Source organism: Cynocephalus volans, chromosome 7 (assembly GCF_027409185.1).
Source record: "Cynocephalus volans isolate mCynVol1 chromosome 7, mCynVol1.pri, whole genome shotgun sequence".
NCBI classification, from domain to species: domain Eukaryota; kingdom Metazoa; phylum Chordata; class Mammalia; order Dermoptera; family Cynocephalidae; genus Cynocephalus; species Cynocephalus volans.
In genome coordinates, this window is record NC_084466.1 from 96,472,097 (window position 1) to 96,498,018 (window position 25,922).

Genomic DNA, 25,922 nt, shown 5'->3' on the forward strand with positions numbered 1-25,922 from the left:
GAAATCTAGGTGGAGGCTGCCGCACCTCCACTGCTCTCATATACTGCTGGTGCACAACCTTAATGAGGTTTTCAGCTTTTTGGGGGGGGGGGAGGTGCTGAGGCAGGATTGCTCAAGCCAGAGTGACTGGGACGCAGGGAGCAGTTTGCCGAGGGCAATGACACCTCGGGTCGGCCCTCTAGGACAAACTCAGTTCTCCTAGAACCGGGAGAGATCTCCCAAACTTCTCAAATGCCTCTAGGGCATTTTTTCCCCATTGCCTTGGCTCTTAGTATCTGGCTGCCTCACCTCCAAGATAATGTCTTTAGCAAACAGTTTATCTGCTTCACACTTGCATTTTTCTCCTGCTTTTGAATTACCTCAATCAGCTTGGCTTACACTGGCTATTCACTCAGTCTCAGGCAGTTTTTTGCAGCGTTCTCCCACAGTTCAAACAACTGCATTTTCCCAAACCATCAAGGAGTGGCTGCCCTGCCCCTGGGCACATCCGTGGCCATTCTGCAGCTGCTGCCTCAGAGACAGGCACGTAGTAATGAAGACTAACTTTCCCACCTTCTCACCAGGTGAAAACATACTTGAAATTCGGCAGGGGCACCCATCCTTGGGTCATCTGCCCATGTGCATGTGGCACTCTTTTCTCGGGTTTTACGGCACCCGGCCAGCCATCGGGTTTAAGTGGCACCCTCCGAGCCATCTGCCTTTGGACAAATGCGACATGCGTTTACTATGTTGTCTCTCAGAGCACGTTACACCATCCACCCCTAGGTCCCATAGCTGCAGTAACCAGGGGCTCTCCCTGTTTCTGCTACATTGTTTCCCCAAGCCAACCTACTCAGCCTGGGTATATGGGACATAGGCAGTGAAATGGATCACCTGTTGGTTGCCCACCGGCCAGCCCGGTCCCACAGGCTGCTCGTGCTTCACTTTGATGAGCAGGTCATTCCAGGAGACACACAGTCCCCCCCCAACTCACCACCGGGTTTATCATACGTCTTCTGTGTTGGAAGCAAGGATGACCTGTCGCTGTACTTCAGCCTCCAGGGCATGCATCGTCACTTCCAAGCTGTCTGCTTTCTGCTGCAAGTCTCAAAACTGTGCCGCTTTGTGGGGTTTCTGGTCCATGTTGGCTCAGTGCAACGAGCAACAGCCAGACCCCATTCAACAGGAAAGCAGCCACCAGGCACCACACACTGAAGGGTAGCCACATTTCCTCCCCCTCCCAAGGGGCTTCCTGCTTCTTTACCTGCTTTTCATCCCGCAATGACTACCCGAATTGCTGGGCTCTTTTACCTGCCCATAAGCCTGCCACGACTATGCCAACTGTAAAGTAAGGTAAATCATAACTAAAGCCAAAATGTTTCATTATTTGTTATTTTAGTTATACTAAGTTTCCACTTACATTGTCAGAGTTAGGGCTCAGACCCTCCAAAGCCATTGTACAGACTGGATCACCAGACCCCTCACATGCAGGTCCATGCTAGGTAACTGGGAATGATTCCAGGAGCTGTCGGCAGATGACATGAGCTCAGTCTTCAGCTTCCTCAGCAGCAGCAGCTTACAGGTCCGGTAGCTTACAGGCCTGGCAGTGGCAGTGGCCTTGCAGAGGGTCCCCGGGGCACTAGCAGCAGTAGTGATCTCCCAGGGGAGCATCCCCAGGATAGGAGGCGCCGTGAATCAGAGCCACTCATCCTTATACTTAAGTCATAACCCAGGACACTTGGGTGCACATGCGCAATTACACTAGACGATAACCAAGGAACCCCTGAGCGCACATGCCTGTTTACATCAAATGCTCGGCAAGATTCTGAACATCTGAGCTGCCCTGACCATTTTTCCCATATTTTCCCAACACCAACCATTTGGGAAGCAATGACTTTCCTCTGGCCCATGTTTCAGTTGCCAGTAAGCATTTCTCATTTAATAAAGTGTACTTTTTAGAAAATCTGAAAAGAGATGAAAGAATTCCATTTTCGCCAATATGCTTCCATTTCACTTAGAAGAGAACAGAACTCAACCTAAGTTCCCTCAGTGACAACAATTATTCCCACTGATGCTGGAAAAGATTAAAAACAGGTGAACAGGGTCAGAGGCTTACCTGGTTAAGGCCAACGGAGGTAAAGATCAGGTGGAATTAGGTCTCTGAGTTTCCGTTTTTTCCTCCAGTGACCTACCCTGTTGGTATTTCCACTTACTAAGTGGTGTTAGAGTCATGCTAAGATCTGAGACTCACTTGGTAAGGGCTACTGATGGAGATAGCTAGCAATAGTCCCTGCCACCTGCGAGGAGTGAAAGACAAATGGCTATTCCCTAAATTGCAGTTCTCAGCCTGACTGTGGATTAGAATCACCTGAGGATCACTTAAAACAAACCAATGAAGAATCTCGGTGGGTAGCGCTTATGTACTGGTGTTTTATAAATGCCCCCCATTTATTCTGATGCAGAGAGGGTTGAGGGTCACTAATTTAGGTCAGGGATTGGCCGAGTCCTTTGGGCCAAATCCAGCCCAAAGCCTGTTTTTGCAGTTTTATTAGAACACAGCCATACGCACATTTGTTTACATGTTGTCTATGGCTTCTCTTGTTCTACAACAGCAGAGTTGAGTAGTTGTGACAAATTGCATGACCCAGAAAGCCTAAAACATTTACCACTTGGCCTTTTAAAAAAAAAAAATTTTGCTGACCTCTGATGTAAATCATTTTTTTTCCCTTCTTTTTCTGGTTCTATTAAGAATTGTTAATTGTAGCCACTTAAAGTTTTTCTGATCTTATGTAAAGCCATAAAATTAATTGGCACATTAACTAATTGGATTACTTGCAGATAAAATGTATCTTTGTGGCTTTGATATTTATTTCAATAAAATTTATTATGCACTGTTGTATTGCTACATGACTATGTCAATTGTTGGGTTACAGCAATTGCTACGCTAATTGTACTGGGTTACAGACCCCTCACCCGTAAGTCCACACTAGGTAATTGGGAAAGATCCTGGAAGCCACTGGCAGAGGACATGAGCTCAGTCTTCAGCAGTAGCAGCAGCAGCTTAACAGCAGCAGAAGTATCAGCTGCAGTGGCCTCTAGGGGCGTCCCAGGGGCACTGGCAGCAACAGCCCCCAGCAGCAGTAGGAGACTCCCCGAGACCACCCCACTCCCCAGCCCGGGAGCATCATGGGGGGCAGAGGGCCGGGTGGATCACAGCCACTCACCCTTCATATTTAAGTCATAACCCAGGACACCTGGGTGCACATGCGCAATTACATCAGACAATAACCAAGGAACACCGGGGCGCGTGTGCTTATCTACAGCAAATGCTCGGCAAGATTCTGAACGTCTGCGGGGCCCTGACCCTTATCCTTCACTTTCCCTACAACCTACAACCTACAACCAGAGTATGGTATAATTTTATACCTTTTTCTATTGCCTTATCAGCATAAGGGCACAGAATACCAAATAAGAGGGCATATGGCACCCAACTTTAATTTTGTTTCCAGTTCAGTCATTGAACCACATTCGTATGTTAGATGAATTTATTAGTATTTATTAAGTGGAAAATATTCACTTAAGGCAATATAAAAACACCGAAAGAAAATATTATGAAAGAGAAACACCAAGTAGTATTTCTTTATTACTATTTTATTGATAAACTTCCAAACTATTTTGGATTTGATCTGAAATTTCAGGGTATAATTATTACTTACACATTTAAGGATTCACTGGGATTCAAGCCGTCATCTCAGTCACTCATTTCCTCTTGGTTTCTAACTTTAAGTAGTGAACTCAGCTTCTGATTTTAGCGACGCTGCCGCATCGCACGCGAGGTTTTGATCGTAGGAAAGAAAAGGGGGCACTGGGACGAACTTCCTCCTGGGTGGGCGGCTTCGCCTTGGCCCTGCGGAAGACGGCAGCCCACCCAGGCCACGTTCCGCGGTGCTGTCACCTGCGCCGTGACCTGCGCCGTGACCTGGGCCGGCCCAGCGGCCCAGGGTCCGAGGGAGGCGGCCCCGGGAGTCTGGCCTGAGCTCACGGCCCGAGGCTCCCACGAGGCGTTCCAGGAGGCGGACGGGTGTCCAGCGGCGAGCAGGGGGGACTCCAGCCGCTGCGGCGAACTAGGCCTCCCGGTCGACGCGGATCGGGCCGCCCGTCAGCACGTGGCTCTGCACAGCCGCCGCCGCGTCCTCGCCTTCCGCAGCCCCGCGACGCAGGCGCCGGTGGCAGCCCCGGGCGCAGCGGGAGCGCTCGTCCAGCGTCCCGCAGACGAGGACCCGGCAGTGCAGAAACACCTCCTGAAAGGCGTGGTCATCGGTCGTGAAAACCGGGGCACTTACAGGGAGCCAGGCGCAGCCCTAAATGTTCCACAGACTTCTCTCACTTAACCCCGACAACACCCTGGGGTACATGTTGTCATCCCCATTTTACAGATGAGAAAACTGACTCAGTGAAGGAACTTGCCCCCATTCACACATCTAGTCATGCGGCCAAGTTGGCACTGGAGTCACGATGGGCGATTTGAAAACCCACACCCATGCTTCTCCATCTGCTGGACAGAAAAGACCCTCGTGAAGCAACATCTCATAACGTCTAATTCCATCTTGGCTCTTCACATCAAACACGGGCCCTCCCACCTCTGCTGTAAAATGGCAGGTTCCTTCTCCAAGCACTTTCCTGTGAGTCACTGCCTGAAGCTTACTACCTACGGAGAAGGGAGACCAGATCAGCCATCACTGTTAGCAGTAGGTCTGGGACAAGGCTGTGGCTGGGAAGGACACGAACACATCTAAAGGCACTGGGGAAAAGAACGTTGGCCACAAACCTCCTTCCGTTTAAACGTTTCGACAATTATACTGTACCAACAACGAGAAAAACTTCCACCTTATCAAGATATAGCCTTTTCCATGCAGCCTCTAAGAACCTCTACCCATGTGTACACATGTTTTTTAATGCAGCATATTCGATATGCGTGTAAACTGTCATACGTTTTTTTACTGCTTTCCCCCCATATTTATCATTTTATAACTGCTTCATATTGCATTAAATTGATACAGTATGGCCCTTAGACCTATTTGTTTGGGGCTCTCTTCCCCCACCCCCTCATAACAATGCTCTACAAACACTTCCGACAAACCTTGTTTTTTGTCTTGTTTTGGAGAAACCATCAGAATTGGAATTTTTAGATAAAAGAATATGATTATTTTTATAGTTATTATTACATATTATCACACAGCGTTCCAGAAAGTGAACCAACTTATATTGTCATTGTATACCTCTCCCTATAACCTTGCAAGCATTGTAACGACTGTAAATTTAATTTGTATAAAATGGTGTCTTATAATTGTTTTAACTGGCATTTTGAGTACTACTTTCACTGAGCACTTAGCTATTTGTCTTTTCTGTGCATTTCCTGTCATATCCTTTGCATGTGACTGACCACCACACTGGCTTTTTCAACCATACCTGCCCACAAAGATTTCAAATGATGGTTCTATAGCATTTTCTTTGAACAAGCACAGTTATTTGGGGAGGAGAGGGAGATAGCTCAGGCATGCAGGAAGATGTTAAGCTTCTCCACGGCCAGTTCCACTGTATTTGGCCTAGAGAGCACGCAGATCCTAACCGTGGAACATCAAAAAGGAAGGCTCGGGTCCAGGCTTTTAAGGTAAAGGTGTTCAGCTCACCTTGTGGTCTTTGCCCACAAACTTGAAGACAGGGACCTGGAAGTGCTTTGCTAGGTGATCCCGGGATGAGTACTGCTTTACTGAGTCATCTGAAATGCAGCTGAAAGTAGGACAGATGGCACGTAAGACTTGATCGATTCAACAGAGGTGGAAAAACAGTCTAGCCCAACATATTTGGTCCAAAGAGAGGCAAACTGGGTGGAGGAGGCTGGGCGGCACGCAAGCTTTTTGAGAATGAAGGAAAAATGCAGTTCCCTCCCTGTGAAGGCATCGCCCTACTCGTTAACAATGTCCGTCCCTCTCTCATGCCCTGTGGCCACAAAGTGGGCTCAAGCACCTCCTGTTAAGTGAACGTGTTTAAGTATAAGCAAAAGCAACACCTTTATTTCAAAGATACCTTTTGTTGGTAAAGCTGGCTTTTTATTTGTAATACACTGCAGGAATTCTGCCTTCAGGTACTTTACTATTGGTTTGAGAAGGTTTTTCTTTCATTAAATTTAATAAATATTTATTGGACACCTAATAGACACCACTGAAGGGGATACAAAGGTGAGCAAACCCCATTTTGTGCATCAAATGCTGCATAAACGTCTAAGTTTCTGAGAGAATAACTGATCTGACTGGGGAAAAGTCATTCACCTCCAAATTGTTTTAATTTCTCTTTTCATAAATTTAATGCTAAATTGCAGTTTGAAAGGCTTTGTGGGTTTAATCTCAGGTCTACTGCTTCAGGTGAAATTCCTACGTTCACCTCAGGTTAGCTGGGGAGAAAAGCGTTACTGACCGTCCATGCCCAGGCCAAGCTTCTAGATGCTGACAAACCTTCTCTCCTTAAAGGCTGAGGATCACCCTCCCGTTATCTTTCCCACTCCAACTTCCAAAGGAACTTGAATTTTTTCTGGACACAGTTGCGTTTTCACATATATCTAATAATTCCTGTCTACTGAGCCAGGAAAATCTGGGGTCAGATATAATAGCCTATGAAAGTGGTACTTGCTCCACACACTGACAGCCTACTTTCTAGTTCATCATTATCTGCTGTTTTGGTGCTGTTGAAAAATCCAACAAAGTTGATTAAAAATCAGCATCTTGACATATTACTACTAGTAGTTTATAGCTGCTGAACTGTAAAGGATCCAAACACATCATAAAGTGGTTTCTCTTATTTCTTGTATTTACTTATTTTTATTTATGTTCTATAATAAACATCTATAGCATACCTAACCTGTGCAAGACACTCTGCCAGTGCTGCAGAAGATATGAAGATGAGTAATATGGTCTATGACGTCCAGTAGCTACAATAATAATAGTAACACTTGACATTAAGATATTTTTCATCTAAATAGCTCAGAATTTTCCATCTATCTTTGTCTCAAAATACTTTTTTTAAAAAGAGAATATGAGGCAGAAAGAATTATTACAAGGTAACACACTATAGAATAGAACCCAGTTGGTTGACTGGGTGTTTGCTGGGATTAGGCAATGCTAGTTCCCACAATCCAAGTTCATGTGCTAAAAGAAAGTAACAATGGTATTGGAAAATCCAAAGTAACTGTTTATCAAAAAGTTGTTCAATATTTGATTTTGGAATTCAGTCTGTTTCTTTTTCTGGAGATTAAATTTCCAATTATATTTTGCTTAGGCTAGTATCAAATTATTTTGCATTCTCAGAGCACATAGCAACTAAAACTAGAGGGAAGTGAATCAGATGTGTTCAATATCAGGGGGGACCCAGCCTGATCTAAGTTAAGGCTGAGGACAATGAATAACCAAAGAAATAAATAATCAAATAATTTATAAATATAAGTAAAGTGTAAATGTTTATTTTAGGTTTGTGGTCTAGCCCCAAATTACTATTAATATGAATACCCATTCAATAATTCACTCGGCAACTAGGCACTTTGGAGGGAGTAAAAAGAAGGAGGATTTCTAGGTGAGATCAGAAGGAATCAGGGAAGGCTCCATGGAAGCTGTAACCCTGCTGAATCGTGGAGAACCAGTAAGACTCAAACAGGAAAAAAAGGGGAAGAAGATTTGGGGTAGAGGAACAGCATGTGCAAAGTCACGAGGGCTTGTTAGTTTGGGAATTTTCTTGGCAGAAGCAGACATTGGAGAAGGCAGAGGTCAGAGGGTGCGGGTCCTGTGAATCACGCTGAAGGCTGGATCCCCTCCTCTCCATCAGTCTCCTACAGCGCTGCAGACGGGACCATTTGCCAGCTTACAAAACAGGCCCACACTTCTGTGGTTTTCAAGTCCCTGCCTATGAGTTGTTCCTTTGCAGCATATTTCCCCCCCCCTCTTTTGTGTGTGCTAAGGGCTGGAACTGCCTAAAATGAAAGTAAATAGTCTTTCACTGAGAGTCTGAATAGTGAGAATATAAATAAATTTCACAAGTTTGTTGAGATTGCAGGTTACGTGTTTTCCCGGGAAATGAGTAATGATTATACACTTATTTTTGCAAAAAGTAAATATGAGGGACAGGAGGAAACTTTCTCATTGTCTTGATTGTAGTGACGTCTTCATGGGTGTACACATCAGCACTCACCAAAATGTACACTTTAAATATCCGTATTTATTATATGTGACCAGTACTCCTTTAAAGCTGTGAAAAAACTAAAGGAACAAAAATCCAACCCCCACCCCCACAGAAAAGTAAATCTATTCCCTATTCTACTTAGCATCAAGTTCGTAACTGAAAAAAAGAAAAAAAAGTGATGCTTCTACTTTTCATTTTAAAACTTTGTGGAGCTCACTTTAAGAATCTCCTCTGTTAGAGGAATATAGAGGATGGGGCTGGGGCACTGTCATTTTTAAGAAAGCTTCTCAGTTAATACTAATGTGCATCAGAGGTTGAAAAATCAGTGAGCAAAAGACTGATAGCAGCAGGTGAAGGCTGCCTGTGCTGAAAGACAAGGGAAGTGAAAGCAGAGTAGAAACTTCCAAGAGCCTGTAGGCCAACTAGCAAAGGGCAGGAGCAAAGGGCCGGAGGACACTTGGTTTCCCTGTTTCGGAGCTGCAGCTCCACGTCCTACCTGAGACTTGTCCCGCCTGACATTTAGAACAAGAAAAAAACTCAAGAGATACTACCATGCGTGTGGGTTTGAGAGTCAGTTTCCTCGGAACGTAAGCAGTGGCTGTGAGCCCTGCTAGGCTTCCTCAAGACACCTACAGATCTCAATTCAAGGATCCTTTTGTATACGACAAGCACAAAACAAACTTTGCTGTATCTTTCTTCTCCTAAAATCTACCAAGTATCTCTCCACTCTCCACTACTAAACTTCTTAAAAGAGGAAACCACACTTGCTGCCTCCACGCCCGCATCCCACACACTCGCCGCCGCCCGAACACTGGCTCAGCCCCACTACGGTGCCCGCTGCAGCCTCTCGTGTGCGTGTGTGTGCGTGCGTGTGTGCGTGCGTGCGTGTGTGCATGTATGTGCGTGCGTGCGTGACAGTGCGCGTGCCTTTGTGTGTGCGTGTGTGTCCGTGCGTGTGTGTGCGTACGTGTGCGTGCGTGTGTCTATGCGTGTGCGCATGTGCGTGTGCGTGCACGCGCAGGTGTGTCTGTGCGTGTGCGTGCGTGTGCGTGTGTGCGTGCGCGTGCACATGTGCGTGTGCGCGTACGTGTGTGTCCGTGAGTGAGTGCGTGAGAGTGCGTCCTTGCGTGTGTGCGTGCGTGCGTGCGTGCGTGTGTGCGTGCGTGCGTGTGCGTGTGTGTGCGTGCATGTGTGTGTCTCCTTTACCTCTAGTCTTACCCACATGCATTTCCAACTGCCCACCCGACTTCTCTTCTTCGGCATCCTGCAGGCATTTAACATTTAAAATTATTCACTCTGTTCTTTTCAATGACCAGGTTCAATCCTTCGACCTCACAGCTGCTTTTCTGCAGATGCCTTTTCACCTTGGTTGATGGCATCTAGTCAGTCACCCAAGCTAGACGCCTCGGAGCCATCTTTGACCCTCTTCTCCCTCCCCAGCTTTCACCTCCAGGGTGCCCGGCAGTGTCCTGAGCTAACGGGGAGCCCGCGGCGTGCCGCGCAGTTCTAGGGGTGACCGTACCCGTCCCGGATGAGGTGGTGCTTGAGGACCTCGTCGGCCCTGGCCGTGGGGGTGGCGAAGCAGCTCTCCACCAGGCTCTGCAGGCCGCTCACGTGCACCGCGGGCTCTATGCCGAAGTAGAGGGAGTCGCGAAGCTTGAGGGTGGGCAGCGCCTCCCGGTAGGGCTCCTCGAAGTCGTCGTCCTTGAAGATCTCCAGCGTGAAGGGGAAGACCCCGCGGTTCCGGCCCGTGATTTCCAGCGGGGAGTTCCGCAGGTTGGGCACGTAGCCTTCGGAGATGCTGTACAGGCGCGGGAACTCGCAGGTCACCGGGATCAGCAGCCTGCTGGTGCGCAGGATGATGTCCCCGCTGCTGCCTGGGGTCTGCTTGGGCAGGCCTGTCACCAGGTTGCTTGCCACGATCTTGTCATTCACCACCTGAGCGGGCAGGGCGAGGACAGGAAACACACTTCACGTGGATTCTACACGGTTTCCCCGCTCCTCCCTTAACATTCCCCAAACTCCTGTTCACATCAAAACGCATTGTCCCTGCTCGGCTCCTGCTGACAAGACGTCCCACGGGGGAGATCCACGCGCCGCTTCTCGGGCAACCCACGCCGCCCGTGAAGCCTGACCCATCAGACCTGAGCCACGCAGGCTCACAAGCTCGGCGCCCCGCGAGGTCCCTTCCAGGAGCCCCGGCCTGGAGCCCCCCGGAGTCACGGCAGCCGAGCCGGGGCAGCGGGACCATAAACCCGTCCTGACCGGGTCTGCGCGGCGCTCGGCTCTGTCCTCCTGCCGCTGCCGCCCCAGCACGGATGTCAGCCCCTCGGGCGAAGCCCGGTGTCACTTTCCAGCATGAATTCCTTGCCAGTCCGGCACGGGCCTGCAGAGTCCCCTGCCTGAGACTTTCCCACTTGTCCCCATCTGAAGGGCCCCTTCTTCCCTCTCTCAGCACCACGACGTCTTGCTAATAAGAGGAGCGCAGTGAGAAAAAAGGATCAGGCTTTTCCACACACGCTTCCTCCCTGATCCAAGTCCCACTCTCTTGACTCCTCTGGTGTTTGTCCCTTTACTGGACTCCTAGAGGACCTGGCTGTCGCCCGTGTCCCTGTTCATCACTTATCTGCATCTTACATGTTGTCGTCTCCGTACTGCTGTGTATGTTCCTCAAAGGCGGGAATCTTATGTCACGCATCCCTCAGACTCTCCAGAACAGGGCTTTATGCAAATTTTTGGATAAAAGTATAAACCTTTTACCTCAACCTGATTCAAACTTGAATTCACTGCATCGTAAATTAAACCATCAACTATATTAAAAAAATTTTTTTCAAGTAAAATATTTGGTCAGAGGGGAGGCAGCCAGCGTCCGCTGCTGCTGGTGCCGGTGCATTCAGGAAAACGTCCCTGTGCGCTGGAGACGTGGGGCTCCTCAGAACAGGAATGGCGGCACTTTGCTTACCTCCCTGCCCTCCCAGCGCCAGGACCACGGCACATGCCCCATGACATGTTTGTTACGTGAATGACATAAGACGTTTTGAGCTCAACTCTTTCGTGCGGAAATATCTCATCTATGACACAGCCACACCGAATGCTCGTCAAGTACCTCCCAAATAAAGGGCTTTTGGTCATTCCCCAAGTGTCCTCCAGGAGGAACCTACATCGACCACTGTGCCGCACGTCTTGAGGGAGAAGAGGACGTTGACGTGGGTGCCATTGGACACGCCTCGGCAGGAGGTGTTGGTCAGGAAGAGCTCCAGGCCGCCCACCAGCTCTCGGGGGACGTTCACTTCAATGGTGTTCGACTTGCAAGACACAGGGACTAGGGCAAGAGCGGGCTACTGTTAGACCAGGAAAGCTGAGTGGGAGAGGGGGTGACTTCACCCTCACGTCACCTGAGCTGTTCTGTCCTGAAAGAAATCCACGTGGCTCAAAACAAGTTGACGAATAAAACCAAGGTTCCTAACCCCCAAGATTAGGGTCAAATAATGCTCTTCAAATATATTCTTCCCTGAATTAGGAAATACCGTGTTCAAGTTTCAGTTCAATAAACGTTTGTCTTAAAGTGTGCACAGTATAACTACATGAACTTAAGCACCTAAAGGATTAACTTTTAGCACCAACACAACTTATTGGCGATACATAAAAAGTGCTGCTTTGATACAGACTTGAAATACATAACGGTACTGCTTGGACTTTACAACTAATAACTGCCCCATAAAATAGAGGTCATAAGAACTGCAGTAGTGCCGTTGGGGAAGGCTTCCAGATTGGCCTTGCATTGCTCAGTAGACCATAAACTCTGACTACAGGTTCCACTTCAACTTGATATAAAAAAAGATTACTTTTTCTTCATGTCCCCACGTTCACCTCTCCAGACTCCACAAATACCCTGGAAGGAATACTTACGGGTACTGGCAGCGTGTGATACGGGAGCACACACCATAACAATGGTAGAGTATAAAGAAATTATAAATAGGTGCTCATTAAATATTTGCTGGATGAATGAACTAATAACATTAAGAACCAGATTTCCAGAAAATAGTTCTCAGAGGATTGTTGATGCTCATGTTGTGAGCAAAGGGAGAAGAATCCATTCCCCAAGGGCTTTCAACTTAGTTTCACTTAGTTTCACCCTAATTATGTTAGGAAAGAGAAAAACTGCATCAATGTCTTACACTTCCAAATGGAGCATTGGTTGTATAGCTAACCATAGAAATTAGAGAAAAATCAAAGGTAAACTGCAAAGGAAAGTTAGCTTTTGGGTAATGTTTTCTTAGAGACTTTCTCTTTTTGAGTGATTGAGGCATACATGCTGCTCAAAGAGCTGGTGTTCTAAAAGATCTTGACACACTTGGGGGAGGAAGGCAAGGAGTTCCAGGGGAGGAGGAGGTGTCAGTGGAAGCAGAGGCTGAGCCCCTCCACGTACTACCTTGGCAAGTATGGTTATCCTCAGACAGCACCAAGCCCCGGGGACACTCGCACTGGTAGCCCTTCTCAGACCCAAGGCAAGAATGGCTGCAGCCGCCATTATTATTGTGGCACCCTTCGATGTCTGCAGAGAAACCAACAGAAAAGGGCCATCATCTCCTAACACTCTTCCTCAAGAATGTGAGCATTTGCGTCGGGAATTATATTGACTCATGGCAGTGTCCCTGGAGCCTAACCCAGTGACTGAGACGCACAGGCAAGCCTACAGAAAATGTTAATTAAATGTTACAGCTACGGAGAGCAAGCTTCCAACGTCCACAGCTCTACCCACTTACGCTGCTCGGGTGTTTTGTAGAAGGTCCTTCAGTTTGGGTTTGTCTCATGTTCTTATGGTTAGACTGCAGCTATGGGTTTTTAGGAGTAAGAACCAAAAGCCATGTCTTAACCCACCCAATTTGAAATTTTATACAGCATATTGATGTAAAAGGACCGACAGAGGAGAAATTCATCGGGACCGGCTGGACGGACCCGCGTTGCTGCACTTTGGCTGGATCACTTGCCTCTCTCCTCGGCTCTCCAGGAACAAGAGCGCTGGGGATAAAGTACCTGGGCCTGGACAACACACTAAGAAAGTCCATTCGACCAAGCTCCTGGTGACATTCCTCCTAGAAGGTGGTTTTTTTAAGTTTCCTTTTCAAAAATTTTGCATTTTCAAAAAGCATGCTCAGTCAAATGGACGAAAAGGAAAAATATTCCACTGAAAACTGAAGAAACTACCATGTGATTTCAAACTTAGCAGAGGAAAGATAATGATCTTTGTGGGACCTGGACATTATCTTTCAGGCCTGGGGTTGTCAAACTCTAACTCGCTACATGTTGCTGTAAATAAAGTGTTCCTGGCACGCGGCCATGCCCGTTTGTGTACCTGTCCCCTGCTCTCTCACTACAGGGAAGAGGTGAACAGTTCAGCAGATTCTGTCTGGTCTACAAAGCCTGAAATATTTACTACCCGGCCTTTACAGAAAAAGTTTGCTGACCCCTGTTCTAGGTTAAGATAATGGAAGGATATGTTTTCAAATAATCTGAGACGCTCAGGGAATAATACAAGCTAATTTCCACTTACAGCTATTCTCTCAGTTCAATAACAGTAAAAAAAAATTCGTTCCTTAGACTATCAGTAAATTTATATGGGATAAAAGAATTTTTGTGAAATTTATAGAGAGAATAAATTTGCAATAAATTACTTTGCAAAATTTAGGAAACAATAGTTATCACCTGTTTAACAGGAAGTTTTTTTCCTTAAAAATGACCTTTCTTGAGTAATTTTCTTTCTCTGAGTTGTTATTTTAATATTTGTAAAATGAAGAGATTGGACTAAATGTCCACTCAGGATACTTCCAGATCTAAAAATGCAAAGCACAAAATCAGCTGAAAATCTAAACTGACTTAAAAAACTTAAGTCTCTCAGGAGGATATACCAAAATGTTTAAAGTGAATATATCTGGCAAGTGGGATTGTGGATCATTGTAATAGTCTTCCTTTTATTCCTCTGTATTTTCTTCTACACTCATAATAGAACAAAACAATAAAAATTACTTAAAAATTTTAAAAAGCTGTTTATTTTTAAAAAGAACATATAATTATCTAACAGCCTAGCTAAAGAAACATATATATTTAGACGATCAGTAAAAATTAAGAGTTACAGATAGAAATATAAATCCTAAAGTGAAACTCATTAATTTTTATCTCCTGCTAAAATACTTTTTAGTTATACTTATTAGGTTTTAAGATTATATGAGGATTAACTATAATATTTTCAATAAAGTGCACATGAATAATTACAAATGCTCCTCATGGAACATTTCATTAATATTCAAATATGTAGGGATTATTACATAAAATAAGATTTAAGGAGGATTCAGGACATTACACTTTTTAATAAAATTTAAAATACATTTAGTCTTGTCATAAGGGACAGTAGTTTAGTAGTTCAGTATTCTGGTTAATGGTCCCTCAGTTAATAATACAAACTTGGTTGCATGGAATCAATTGTCACTAGCCATAATTTTTCCTTTTGGGGTAGTATTTTATTATTCTGAATATAGATAGAATAAAATGAACTCTTATAAGCAGTAGTATAGCTATTACTCCACAAAATCAATTATCCTGAGGGACAAATTGTATGTCCTCTGTAAATAATAACAATTTAGCCATTTATCTCTCCACATAATCTCTAAAGAGTTTCATGACAATTCAGACTTATTAAAGTGGGAATGATGAAATTATAATTGTGATAATTTGCAAGGATAAATGTGCCTTAGAGAGGAGGGCATTATTTAAGTTTCCTATAATAATAGTAGACAATTTCCATTTCAATGATTTGACATATATTATGTATGCATAATATCTGCTATTAAAAATCATTTTACTTATCTCCAAAAAATATGTTAACCTTCAATACATACAAGGCATACAAGGGAAAAAAATGACTTCATGCAAACCAGTTTCCCAAACTTCCAAGATGGTGAGAATCACCTACGGGACTTGTTAAAACACAGACTCTAAGGCCTCATCCTAGACCTGCTGAAGTAGAATCCCCCAGGAGAGCGGCCGCTGTAAACCATTCGTTATTCCACCTGCCTCTGTTACCTTGCTGGTCCAGGTGTGCTCCGGGGACCAGCAGCATAGGTGTCACCTAGACGTTGTTTAGAAACGTAGTATCTTACCTGATTCCAGCCCTACTAAATCAGAATCTGCATTTTAACAAGATCCTAAGCGATTCATGGGCAGATTAAAGTGTGAGAAACATGGAATACCCCATTTTGATTTCCCAGATAAAAATGTGGTTTTCTGCCCCTTGCAAAATTTCCTCCTGTTAAATCTTGGCGAGAAAAATCAACACGGACTCCTGTCTACAGCACATGCATTGTCAGCGGTGCTGAGCCCCTTCTGTCACGTCTCTGCACAGCCAAACCGTTACTCTCTTCCAACACGAACGCAGTTTCCTGACCGGCAAGTAATAATAAGCCAATGGCTTCCCCCAGGCTCTTGAAGCGAGCTCCCTCTCCCCCATTCTCACCTTCGCAAGTCTTGCCATCACTTCTTAGCACACGGCCAACCCCACACTCACAGCGATAGGAGTTTTTGAGGTTTACGCAGATCTCGCTGCAGCCACCATTGTTTTGCTCACATTCATTTTCATCTGCAGAAGAGAAACCACACCATTTCCACACCGCTGAGCAACCCAGCCCCTGAGCAGAATCGTCTCACCTTCTCGGCTCCTGTTGATGCAGCTTCCACAGCCCACTCTCGCACTGCGGTCCAGGCCAGTCCCACCTACCAGCCTCATCCCCTCAGCTGCAGTGTCTGTTCCTCTGCCCTCCGCCGAGTGGCAGGCACCTAACTGCTGCCAATGCCCTCCTCTGAGGACAAGACTATGGAGAAATGAAGTTCCTTTTGTGCTCTGGGTGCTCATATTTATTTGTATTGGTGAATTTCACTTTCTCCAATGAGTTCCTGAAAACTTGCTAAGGAAATCCAAATTTATAAATCAAATTGTGTGTTAAATCATAATAAGAGCTTACATTGCAGAGGGAAATATCTGATACATTTCTTTTTTGTGAGACAGTCTTCTCTTTTAATTTGAACAACTGTCTTTGAAATCTATTTTAAAAATTGCAATATTCTCACATTGTACTTAAGCAACGATTGTTAACCTTTTTAAGAATCTGATGAAGGATATGGACTCTTGTTATAAAAAATGCACAGTTAGCAACAAAAGTCTACCCTCTTCCTTCTGCAAAGAAAGAAAGGGAAGCTTGGGAGCTAAATCAGGAATAACAGACCTGGGTACAGGACATAAGCCAGGGACCTGAGTTTAAACACCCTGAGGTGACAGGAGGCATGGCCTAGGGCCCAGGCGAGGAGATGAGCTGCTTAAGTCCGGGATCACAGAAAAGGTATCCCCTTTAATGAGATTGATATAGGAGGTGCTCAGTTTCCCTGGGCTTGGGTTTCAGGACACACCTCTGAGTTTCCAGCCACTTCTCAAGGTCTCAGTTCCCCTACTCTGGGCTCTCCCCTGGAGGAAAGTTACTGTTAACAGTTAGACCTACTTTCAGCACAAAGGGAAAATGAGACCACAAAGGAATGGCTTATGCAAATCCAGTGTCTGGGCATGCTCAATAGAGAGCGCAGAATATTCTTGAATATGCCTGGTGTGTGTGATAGGGTCTGACCAATGAACATGCTCCAGGAAGAGACTGACTAAGCATGTGCAAGACTAAATGTTGCATAACTGGGAGCCACCCTCTTAATTGAATATTCATTAGATAGAGAAACTATAAAACTGTAAAAGCTGAATCCCAGCAGAAGGCAAGTTTGTGCTCCCTTACCTGGAAGCCGCTGCGCTTTGCTGGCTGAGGTGTGTATGTATTAGTTTGTATCAAACTTGCTTTCAGCAAGCACCTGCTCTCTTGAGCCAGCCTGCACTTTGTACTGAACTTTAAGTATGTTTTTCTTGATGATGTCTGTACTGAACTTTTGTGTTAAACTTGGGGTGGGCCCTGCTCAGTCTCTGGAGCTGTGCCGCAGTCTGTCTGTGGAACCTGTATTTCTTACCTGTTCTATTAAACTTGTTCTCACTGTCTAATGTGACTCTTCTCTTGAATTCTTTCCTGTGGCAGAGTCAAGAACCTGGTAAGAGGACAGGGTGGGTCGAGGCCGACTATTGGGCCCCCCGGCCCCTACCTCTGACATACAGATGGGGAGTGGAAGAACCTGGCCCAGTGGCCCAGGGCAGCAGGAACGACGCTGTCTGCCCGGCCAGGCCCTGCCATGGCTGAAGTGGGGATCTATACATCCCATGTGGTGTGGGAGTCTTGAAGCTGAGAACTCGATGTAAAATTTGGACTGATACAGCTTCTGTGATGTCTGACAGAAGCACCGAGAAACTGCTCTGTAGTAGAATTTCCTCCAACCAGGTGGTAAGTGGAGTCCCACAGAAAGACCAGTACAACGGAACATGGTCTGTGTAAAACACTACAAGTGACCCGCTGTGAGAGAGTTAGCAAGATAACAAACAGGAGGCTTTCAGCTGGAGATGACAGAATAATCCAGAAAATTTCATAATATGAGGGCCTCCAAAACGTTCATGGAAAGATTCATATTTTTTAAAATGTTATTTTCCCATGAACTTTTTGAAGTGCCCTCATACAAGTATTTTAAAAATTGCCAAAAAGATAAAAGAAAGGATAATAACCAAAATAAATGTGTAAAAAGACAAGGTAGAACTGAAAACAAACAAACATATAGAACTTGTAGAAATGAAAAATATAATCGATAAGATCCGAACCTGAATTGGGGACCCTCCCCGCTGCCCTCCCTGTGCTGCCCGGTGGCTGGGGCTGCCCGCCTTCCTGGGGACACGGCACGCTCGGGCTCCTTAGAGGCCTCCGTTCCAAACCTGGACTGCTCGCATTGGGACTGATTATTTTTTATGTGAGGGAGAAATAAACTTCTACTTATTTAAGCCATTGTTATTTAGGGTTTTATTGTTATTTACAGCCAATCTAGATACTCTATGTCCTGGCAGTTCCACTCTTATGGGTACACCCGAGAGAAAATTTCTCATGTTGGGTCAGGTATCTTATGTTAATTTTAAGAACACACAAAACAGTGCTGTATATTGTTATGAGTACATACGTAAATAATAAAAGCCTGAAAACAGGGACCAGAAGAACACACGCTCACTTCAAAACAGTGATGACCCCTGGAGGGTGAGAGAGGAAAACGGGATGAGGTGCGATGGCTTTACTTGTATCTGCCAAATTTTACTTAAAGAGAGAAAAACAAAAAGGAAGTGATATTTAGCTGCTCTATAGTTAAACCTGGGCTCATGAGAGTCTGTTATACTATTTTCCTATACTCTGTTCTCTGCCTGAAAAAATTACATCAAATAAGTAAATAAAATTACATATTACAATTTACATTTAAATAAAAACTAAAAGAAAAGTACACACTCACATAACACAGACATACAAGTCTGTAAGTTCAGAGGATTCATGATATCCCTGAAGCCCAGAGACCCCAGGTAGAAACTTGAGGCTTTTCCCAAGTTTCTTGGGACTTTGATAGGCAAAGATGTCCAAGATACACTGTTAAGGAAAAGATGTATATGGTACCTGCCTTTGATGTAAAAAAAATCATCAATAAACATATGCAGGTACTTTAAAAATTACATAGAAAGATTCGTATTATCTTTTAATTCTATTTTGGGGGGAACTTTTTGAAGTACCCTTGTACATATTTACATTTTTATCTATTTTATATCTGCCTTAAGAAATCCTGGAAGCACTCATGAGAAAATAATGCAAGAGTTTCCCTGGGATGGAGTTGGGGAAGGGGACATGGATCTGATGGGGGACAAAGACCACATAGTCCCCTGCCCACCTTTTCATGCTGTTTAATTTGGGAGCCATTTAATGTATTACTATTCAAAAGTTATATTAAAACAAAAGCAAAGACATGAAGGAACAACTCCTGGCTTGAAATGAATCCAAATGTTTTCCAACAGATGCACGTGCATGTGAGAGGTGGGGGCAGATTATGGGAACCGTGCCTCTCTCACCCCAAACTGTTTAGCATTAAATCACATAGTCAAATCAACTATGCAAGACCCTTAACAACTGCCACAGCAGGGCCTAAACATGCACCACGGGATGGTCACTGGGGTTCCTTTAGGAGACTGAAGAGCAAAAGCTTTTCTAAAATAAAAAGCCTTTCATACCCCTTTCACCCTAATCCCCTATCCCAACCTGACCTGTTACTCTTCTTGGGGAGTGGGGTGGAGCACCCCTCGCCTTTCTCTCTAGGCTTGTTTGAAATGTATTTGAGTCTGAATCCAAAAAGTTTCATAACATTAAAGAGAAACAGAGATGATCTTCGGTCTTGGGTTTTCATCTCTGTTCTCTTCCAGTTACAGACAACAGAACATGCATATAAAACAAAACAATTCAACAACTGGATTTCCTGCAAACAACCTGACCCCCCTTTCTTGCTACTCAGAGAAACTAAAATTCTATCAGTAAAGTTGTAGGAGTATGTTTTTAGAGAATTCTAGACCAGTACTGTCCAGTAGAAATATAAAACAAGCACGTATTTAATTTTAAATTTTCTAGTAGTCACATTAAATTTTTAAAAAGAAACTGGTAAAATTAATTTTAATAACAGTTATGTTTCTCTTGGCTGCGGCTGGTATGTGGATCTGAACCCTTGACTTTGGTGTTACACCACCACGCTGTAGCCAACGGAGCTAACCGGGCTCTCCAATAATCATTTTTATTTAACCTAATTATATCCAACATGTTTTCATTTCAACATGTAATTAGCACTAAAACTATTAATGAGATACTTTTCACTCTTTATTTGTATTAGTCTTCAAAATCTGGTGTGTGCTTTGAACAAATGCTTAAATGAATTTATAGCATATCTCAATTTGGATGCCAAATTTTCATCAGAAATACTTGATCTAGTCATAAAATTTACAGCTCAATTTGTCCCAGACACGTTCAGTTTTCCAATGACTGAATCAAGTATCAGTTTTTAAATTAAAATTAAGTAAAATTAAAATTCAGTTTTTCAGTCACACTAGCCACTTTTGAAATGCTCCATGGCCACACGTGTCTAGTGACTGCTATACCGACAGCACAATTCCAGAGGTCTCCCTAATCATGATATAAATTTGACTTGAGGCTTTAGTCATGAACTAAAAATGCAACATCTTTCCAAGTGTTCAGAGACACAAACTGCTCTGAGGCAGGAATAGGTTTTGATTGTCCCTTGGGTCCTAATAGCCTGTTTCCACCTTATGGTGTGTTTCTTACCGAAGCATGTCTGCCTGTCAGGACCAAGCACGGTTCCTGGAGAGCACGTGCACTCGCTGTTCTCTAAGCAGCTGCCGTGGCAGTCCTCGTCACAGATGTCATAGAAGTCTATGGAAGGATAAAGGTTACCTTTCGTGAGAGGTGAAGCCCAGAGGACACTGTCACTCTTAGAGAGTCACGTAAGTGCAATCATGGGGTACGAGTTCCTACCCACTACCAAGGGAATTCTCTAGTGCAGCGTTTACATAACCCAGTGGAAAAAGATGAACTGCTCAGGGGCATCTTCTGTCATTTAGGTGAATGATTCCCAACTTCAGATCCACGGGCTCTTGCGTGACCATAGAATTTCTGCAAACCTAAAACGTCACCAAACATGAGCTATAGACTAAGTAAGTATTATGTCCTACTCTTCTATTTTAAAAATATATACAGATTTTGATGTGATCAATAACACAGAAATTCATTTAAAAGTATTACTGGCCTCAAGTAGCTTCTTGTTATATATCACTTTAAAAAATCAATTGATACTAAGCATAATGCTACCATATAGATATCTATATACACACAAACACACAAAATCTATTATCTACCTGTTTATCTATCTTAAAAAGGGGTCCTCCATACTCAAAAAAGTTGGAAATCCATTATTTAAATAACTAAATCAACATTTCACTTGCTAATGTTTTGTTTGAATGGAATGAAGACAAAATAAAATATAACTAATCAAAGTCTTTTTCTTTTCTATTTCTTCGGGAATTTTTCAGAACACCTAAGAATAAATCTCAGAAGTCAGAATCTGGAGGTGTCTTGGCCCCTAGTCGATGCTGTTCAGACTCTGCGATACTGCTGTCATCGTGACTGAGTTTCATATGGCACCGTTCTCTGACTCCATCTGTGATGTGGTCAGGAAGGAAAAATAGCACAGGGGTCTACTCACGACCACAGTAGACATGGAAGCAGACGCTGGGCTTGGTCAGACGATACACATAGTAGCCTCTGGGGCAAGCCTTGACCTCCACCGTGGTGTTCCAGAGGCAGCAGTTCCCATTGAAGCTGGCACAGGCCTGGCGTTGCACGATGCCATCACCTTCTAGGGGGTGGCTGCCATTGAGCCAGACCGGGGCATGGGTCCCACAGTGGTTTTCTGATATGCAGAAGGTGGGCATGGCATCTCCTGCCATGCCTGTGAAGCGGTACCACTCCCCATCCACATGGTTGTCACACAGAGGTGGACCTTGAGCCTCATCAAATTGGTGGTCCGTGTTCCTCCAGGCCTCGTTCAGACTGATGTAAGCAGAACAAGGATCTAGGGCTGGGAACGAAAAGGACACCTCAGAGCCACCTTGCGATGTCTCAGATCACAGTGCCAACAGTCTGAGACCACCTCCCCTTCTTGGTCTTGCATTTTGGCTTGAGTTCAAGAAAGAAATTATCTAAAGTCCCCAAAAGTAGCTGTTTAAGATTCCTCAACTTGATTTAAACATGTTTTATAAAATTATTTCAGACCCATTTAAGGTTTAATGTTAGCATTGGACTAAACTCTTATCCGGAGTAATCAATTGGTAGAAGGATAGTTGTTCAGATCAAGGAAAGTTAGAATTATAGTCTCACTGAACTCTGCACTGGTCAGACCATATTTTGAGTATTGTGTTCATACCTGGAGGCTGTACCTTACGAAAGTAATTGACAAACTTGTCCAGAGGCAGTTAACCAGATTTTAAAAGGGGCCTAAAATTATTTACTGGAGAAGAAGCTGAGAACTATAGTTTGGAAAAAAGAAGACTAGGGAAAACTCATATCAGTTTTACAAAATCTGGAACAGACTTGTGGAAGAGGAATTGGGTATTCTGTTACAAGAACAAGAGCAAATTGCTGTGGGAGGGCACACTCAGCTCAGCTATCCAGTCATCAGAGAGGCTGCATCACAGGGCAGTTTGCTCCTCATTTTGGAAATTTTCAAAAAAGAATTTGGATGGCCATTTGTAAAAAAGATGACAGATGGAATTTGTATTAACGGGAAATTTGACTTGATAAAGAATGTGTAAAGCTCATCCCACTGAAAAGGAAAAGGCCTCGGGCCATGTCAGCTGCTTTGAAATACACAGTGTACTGGCAAGTAGTTACCAGAGATGTTCTCAAAGTGAAGTTTGGTAAATAGCTCATCGAAAACTTTGCGGATTTACAATTAGCCATGGCATCACTGTTCTTAATGCAAAATTTCTTAAGCATGCATTTTTCAAGCATAAATTACATGGACAAAAATCTCATCAGAAACATTTTAATGACTAAATACACCGATATTCCCAATATCCTCATTGCTTCCCTCTGTTTCAGGGAATGAATTAATGTAGCCAATTGTCCTTAGGAAGAATCTATGAAACCGAGCAGTTCTCAGAAGGAGCACTGGCCAGAAAATATTATCTTTTTTAAATGCCTGTGAGGCTGGCTGACTTAATTGACATTGTAGGCAGGGACTTCATGCGGGCGGGGAATTCGGTATTAGCAAACACTGCACAATAATTAAATATGGATGGGCCATGATCATCAAATCTGACTTGTCTAGAAAATATTTTTAATTTTAGTCTACATGTCAAGGTCAAGTTTACTTCAGTCACATGTAGAGGAGGGTGTAGCCCAGTGCTAATGGCCCCAAGGGGAACATAACAATCTGACACAAGAAGTAAGTGGGACATTGCATTTTCTGGAAATAATGCATTTGCAGGTTGCAAATGGCAGGAGCAACCCTCTCACTTCTTTAAAATGTCCCAGGGGTATCTCAGCTGAGCCCTACAGCAGATTTTGATGTCCTCAGACTCTCTCCCCTCTCAAAAGGGAAAAGTTTCCTCCTTTGCACTCCCAGCTGTCGCTCTCTACCGAGCGAGGTTTCCAGAGCAATTTCTCAGGTGATTATAAATTCATAGAAATATGTGGGTCATATCCCTGGCTCTAGTTGCATACAAAATGGTTAGATGCTCAAATTTTAATGGCTTCTACAGAAATTCTTAAACCTCCCTCAATAACGATTTCATGATTTGTAAAGTTTTTTAAAAAGTTAACTATCATTTCTTGTACTTTTTAAAACAGTTCTTTTTTTTAACATTTAATTTTACTTCCTCTGCTGCTGTAGGAGAGCTATGGCATGAAGAGGAGAAATTAATCCACCGCAAAATTTATCTGCTGTAAAAGAAATAATAATAGGTCTATATCTTAAAAGTTAACCACTCAGTGTTTTCTAACATGAAACGTACCCACCCCACCCACCCCTTTCAAGGCAGCAATTGAATCCTTTCATAGTCAGGCCACTGGTGGTGAATCCTGCTTTCAGATTGACCCTAAACTGCTGGTAAATACTCCTCAATGGCAGGGTTTCAAAAAGAACAGCCTGTGGGATCCCTCCAGAGTCTGGGTCGGGGCCGTCCTGTAGGAAGCGCCTTCCCCTGGCCCCCGCCCCCTCCTGCTTGTCTCTCTCTTCCCCTCTCCTTCCACCCCAGCCCTCAAAGTAACCCTCTGACCTTGTTTCTGTCACTGAGTCACACACCCTAGACGTGCTGGGGGAAGGCCTGGCGAGGGTGCAGGTGTGTGGGGCAGTGGGGCGAGGGGCGGGAGTCGCTGGAGGCCACTTTTGCTTGAGTGACTGGTGGTTCCTTATGGGGCAGGTGGCTCAAGCCTATTTTGGGAAGTTTTGGATTACAGAGTGATTGAGAAGATGGTCCGAAGAGCTGCCTTATACACCACGCTCGTTTCCCCCTATTATGACACATCATACATTAGCATGGCACCTTTGCCACAAGCAGTAAACCACTCTTGACACTCTGTTATTAACTCGAGTACAAAGTTTATTCAGATTCCCTTAGTTTTTAACTATATCTTTCTCTGTTGCAGAATTTCACCCAGGATAATGCATTACATTTGGCTTTCATATCTCTTTAGGGTCTCAAGCCTATTTTTAATGGGTATCCTTAAAGGTGCTAGAGCCAGGCCCAAGGGAAGACATAAATCAGGGTCAATTAAATACTGAGCCATTTTTAAAGTGCCAAGAAGGATGGTTCTCTCCTGTCTCCCTCCTCGCCCCTCCCCACCCTCCAATTAGAGACTTAGGAGTCTATTGGAAAAAGAAGAGAGAGAGAGAGATCTGTAACTGGAATTGAAACTTTTCTTTGCCTGGTTAGCCAGTTTTGTGCCAAGCCTGAGGAAAGACACAGTTTAAGATTCACTTGGTCCGTGCAAAGATTGAGACGTCAAGACTATAAACACTTTGGTTTATCCAGATCTGTGCCCTTCGTGGGGTCAGAACTTTCAGTCTCTTGCATTCATTAAAGAAAAAAAACTCTATCCTCAGCTCTGAAAATCATTTTTTTGCTCTTAAAGTTGGAACTATGAAAGTGCCTAGAATGTAAAAGTGTTACAATTCCTTTTACACATACTCCAAGAAATATTAGCTAGTGGAAAGCGGTTGGATATGGCAGATCCATGGAAAATTTGGATGCACAGGCAAGAGGCTAAATGGAACACGTAACAGAAATTCTCTGAAAATATATTTTCACAGGTTATCATTGACTTTTCCCATACAATTCTAGAACCAGCATTTAAAGTAACGCTGATCTAGTCATGAAATCTAGCTCTTAATAATCTATACATAATAGTAAATTGCAACAACAAAAATTGCATCGTGCCAAGTTTGTGACATGAGACTCACCCGTTGTGGACACTGGGGTGACTGTGATGAAGAGGCAGGCAAGAAGCAGGAACTGAGGCATCTTTCTGGACCAACCACCAGAAACAGAATGGAAAATCCTTTTAATACAAGTTTTCTTTTGTCCCTTTCTTTTTCAAGCGCTTTTTTTTTTTTTTTTTTTTTTTTTAAGGTTTCTAGGCTCTTAAAAAGGAAGACTTTGTCAGTACTGGGGCTTTATCAGAGGAAGAGGATGAGTGGGATAAGGTGTCCGTCGCTCTGGCCTTGACCCCAGATACAAGCACTGCTTTACACTGTCAACACGGTTATTTTATTGATATTTTCTCCAGGGAAGAAAACTCACAATCCCTCATCCTTCTATTGTTTTCTTTCAAGAATTCCCTGCAATGAAACTTCCAGTATCTTATCCAGAAGGGAACTCTAAATGAGGGACATCCCCTCATGTCAAAATCTTGTTTTGTGACTTCTGGAACTGATGTCAAGATTTTGCAGCCATAGCATTGGACAGTAAATGAGAATGAGATAAAGCCAAATTGCTGCAACTGGTCATTAGGAAATGCCTTGTTTCAGACGGTTAAAGGGTTTGCAACAGAACACAAAAAAGTAGTTAAGGACAGGCAGGGAATGGGGACGATGGGCTCTTGAAGCAAGCTTCTAATTCTCTTTTATTATGGTCTTTGTTCTCAAAACTTCCTAAAGAAGTAAAGTTT

The 25,922-nt window shown here is 44.1% G+C and overlaps 1 protein-coding gene across 1 annotated transcript; it reads right to left on the bottom strand.

The window, feature by feature from the left end:
* Positions 1 to 4,103: 4,103 nt before the first annotated feature.
* Positions 4,104 to 25,276, bottom strand: OIT3 (oncoprotein induced transcript 3). The gene is made up of 9 exons (XM_063101564.1): positions 25,216 to 25,276; positions 21,457 to 21,831; positions 20,520 to 20,627; positions 15,716 to 15,838; positions 12,638 to 12,760; positions 11,367 to 11,527; positions 9,728 to 10,143; positions 5,670 to 5,769; positions 4,104 to 4,280 (listed from the first exon to the last, which is right to left on the bottom strand). Exons 1-9 carry the CDS (start codon positions 25,274 to 25,276, stop codon positions 4,104 to 4,106), a joined length of 1,644 nt encoding a protein of 547 aa, XP_062957634.1.
* Between the last annotated feature and the right edge of the window lie 646 nt (positions 25,277 to 25,922).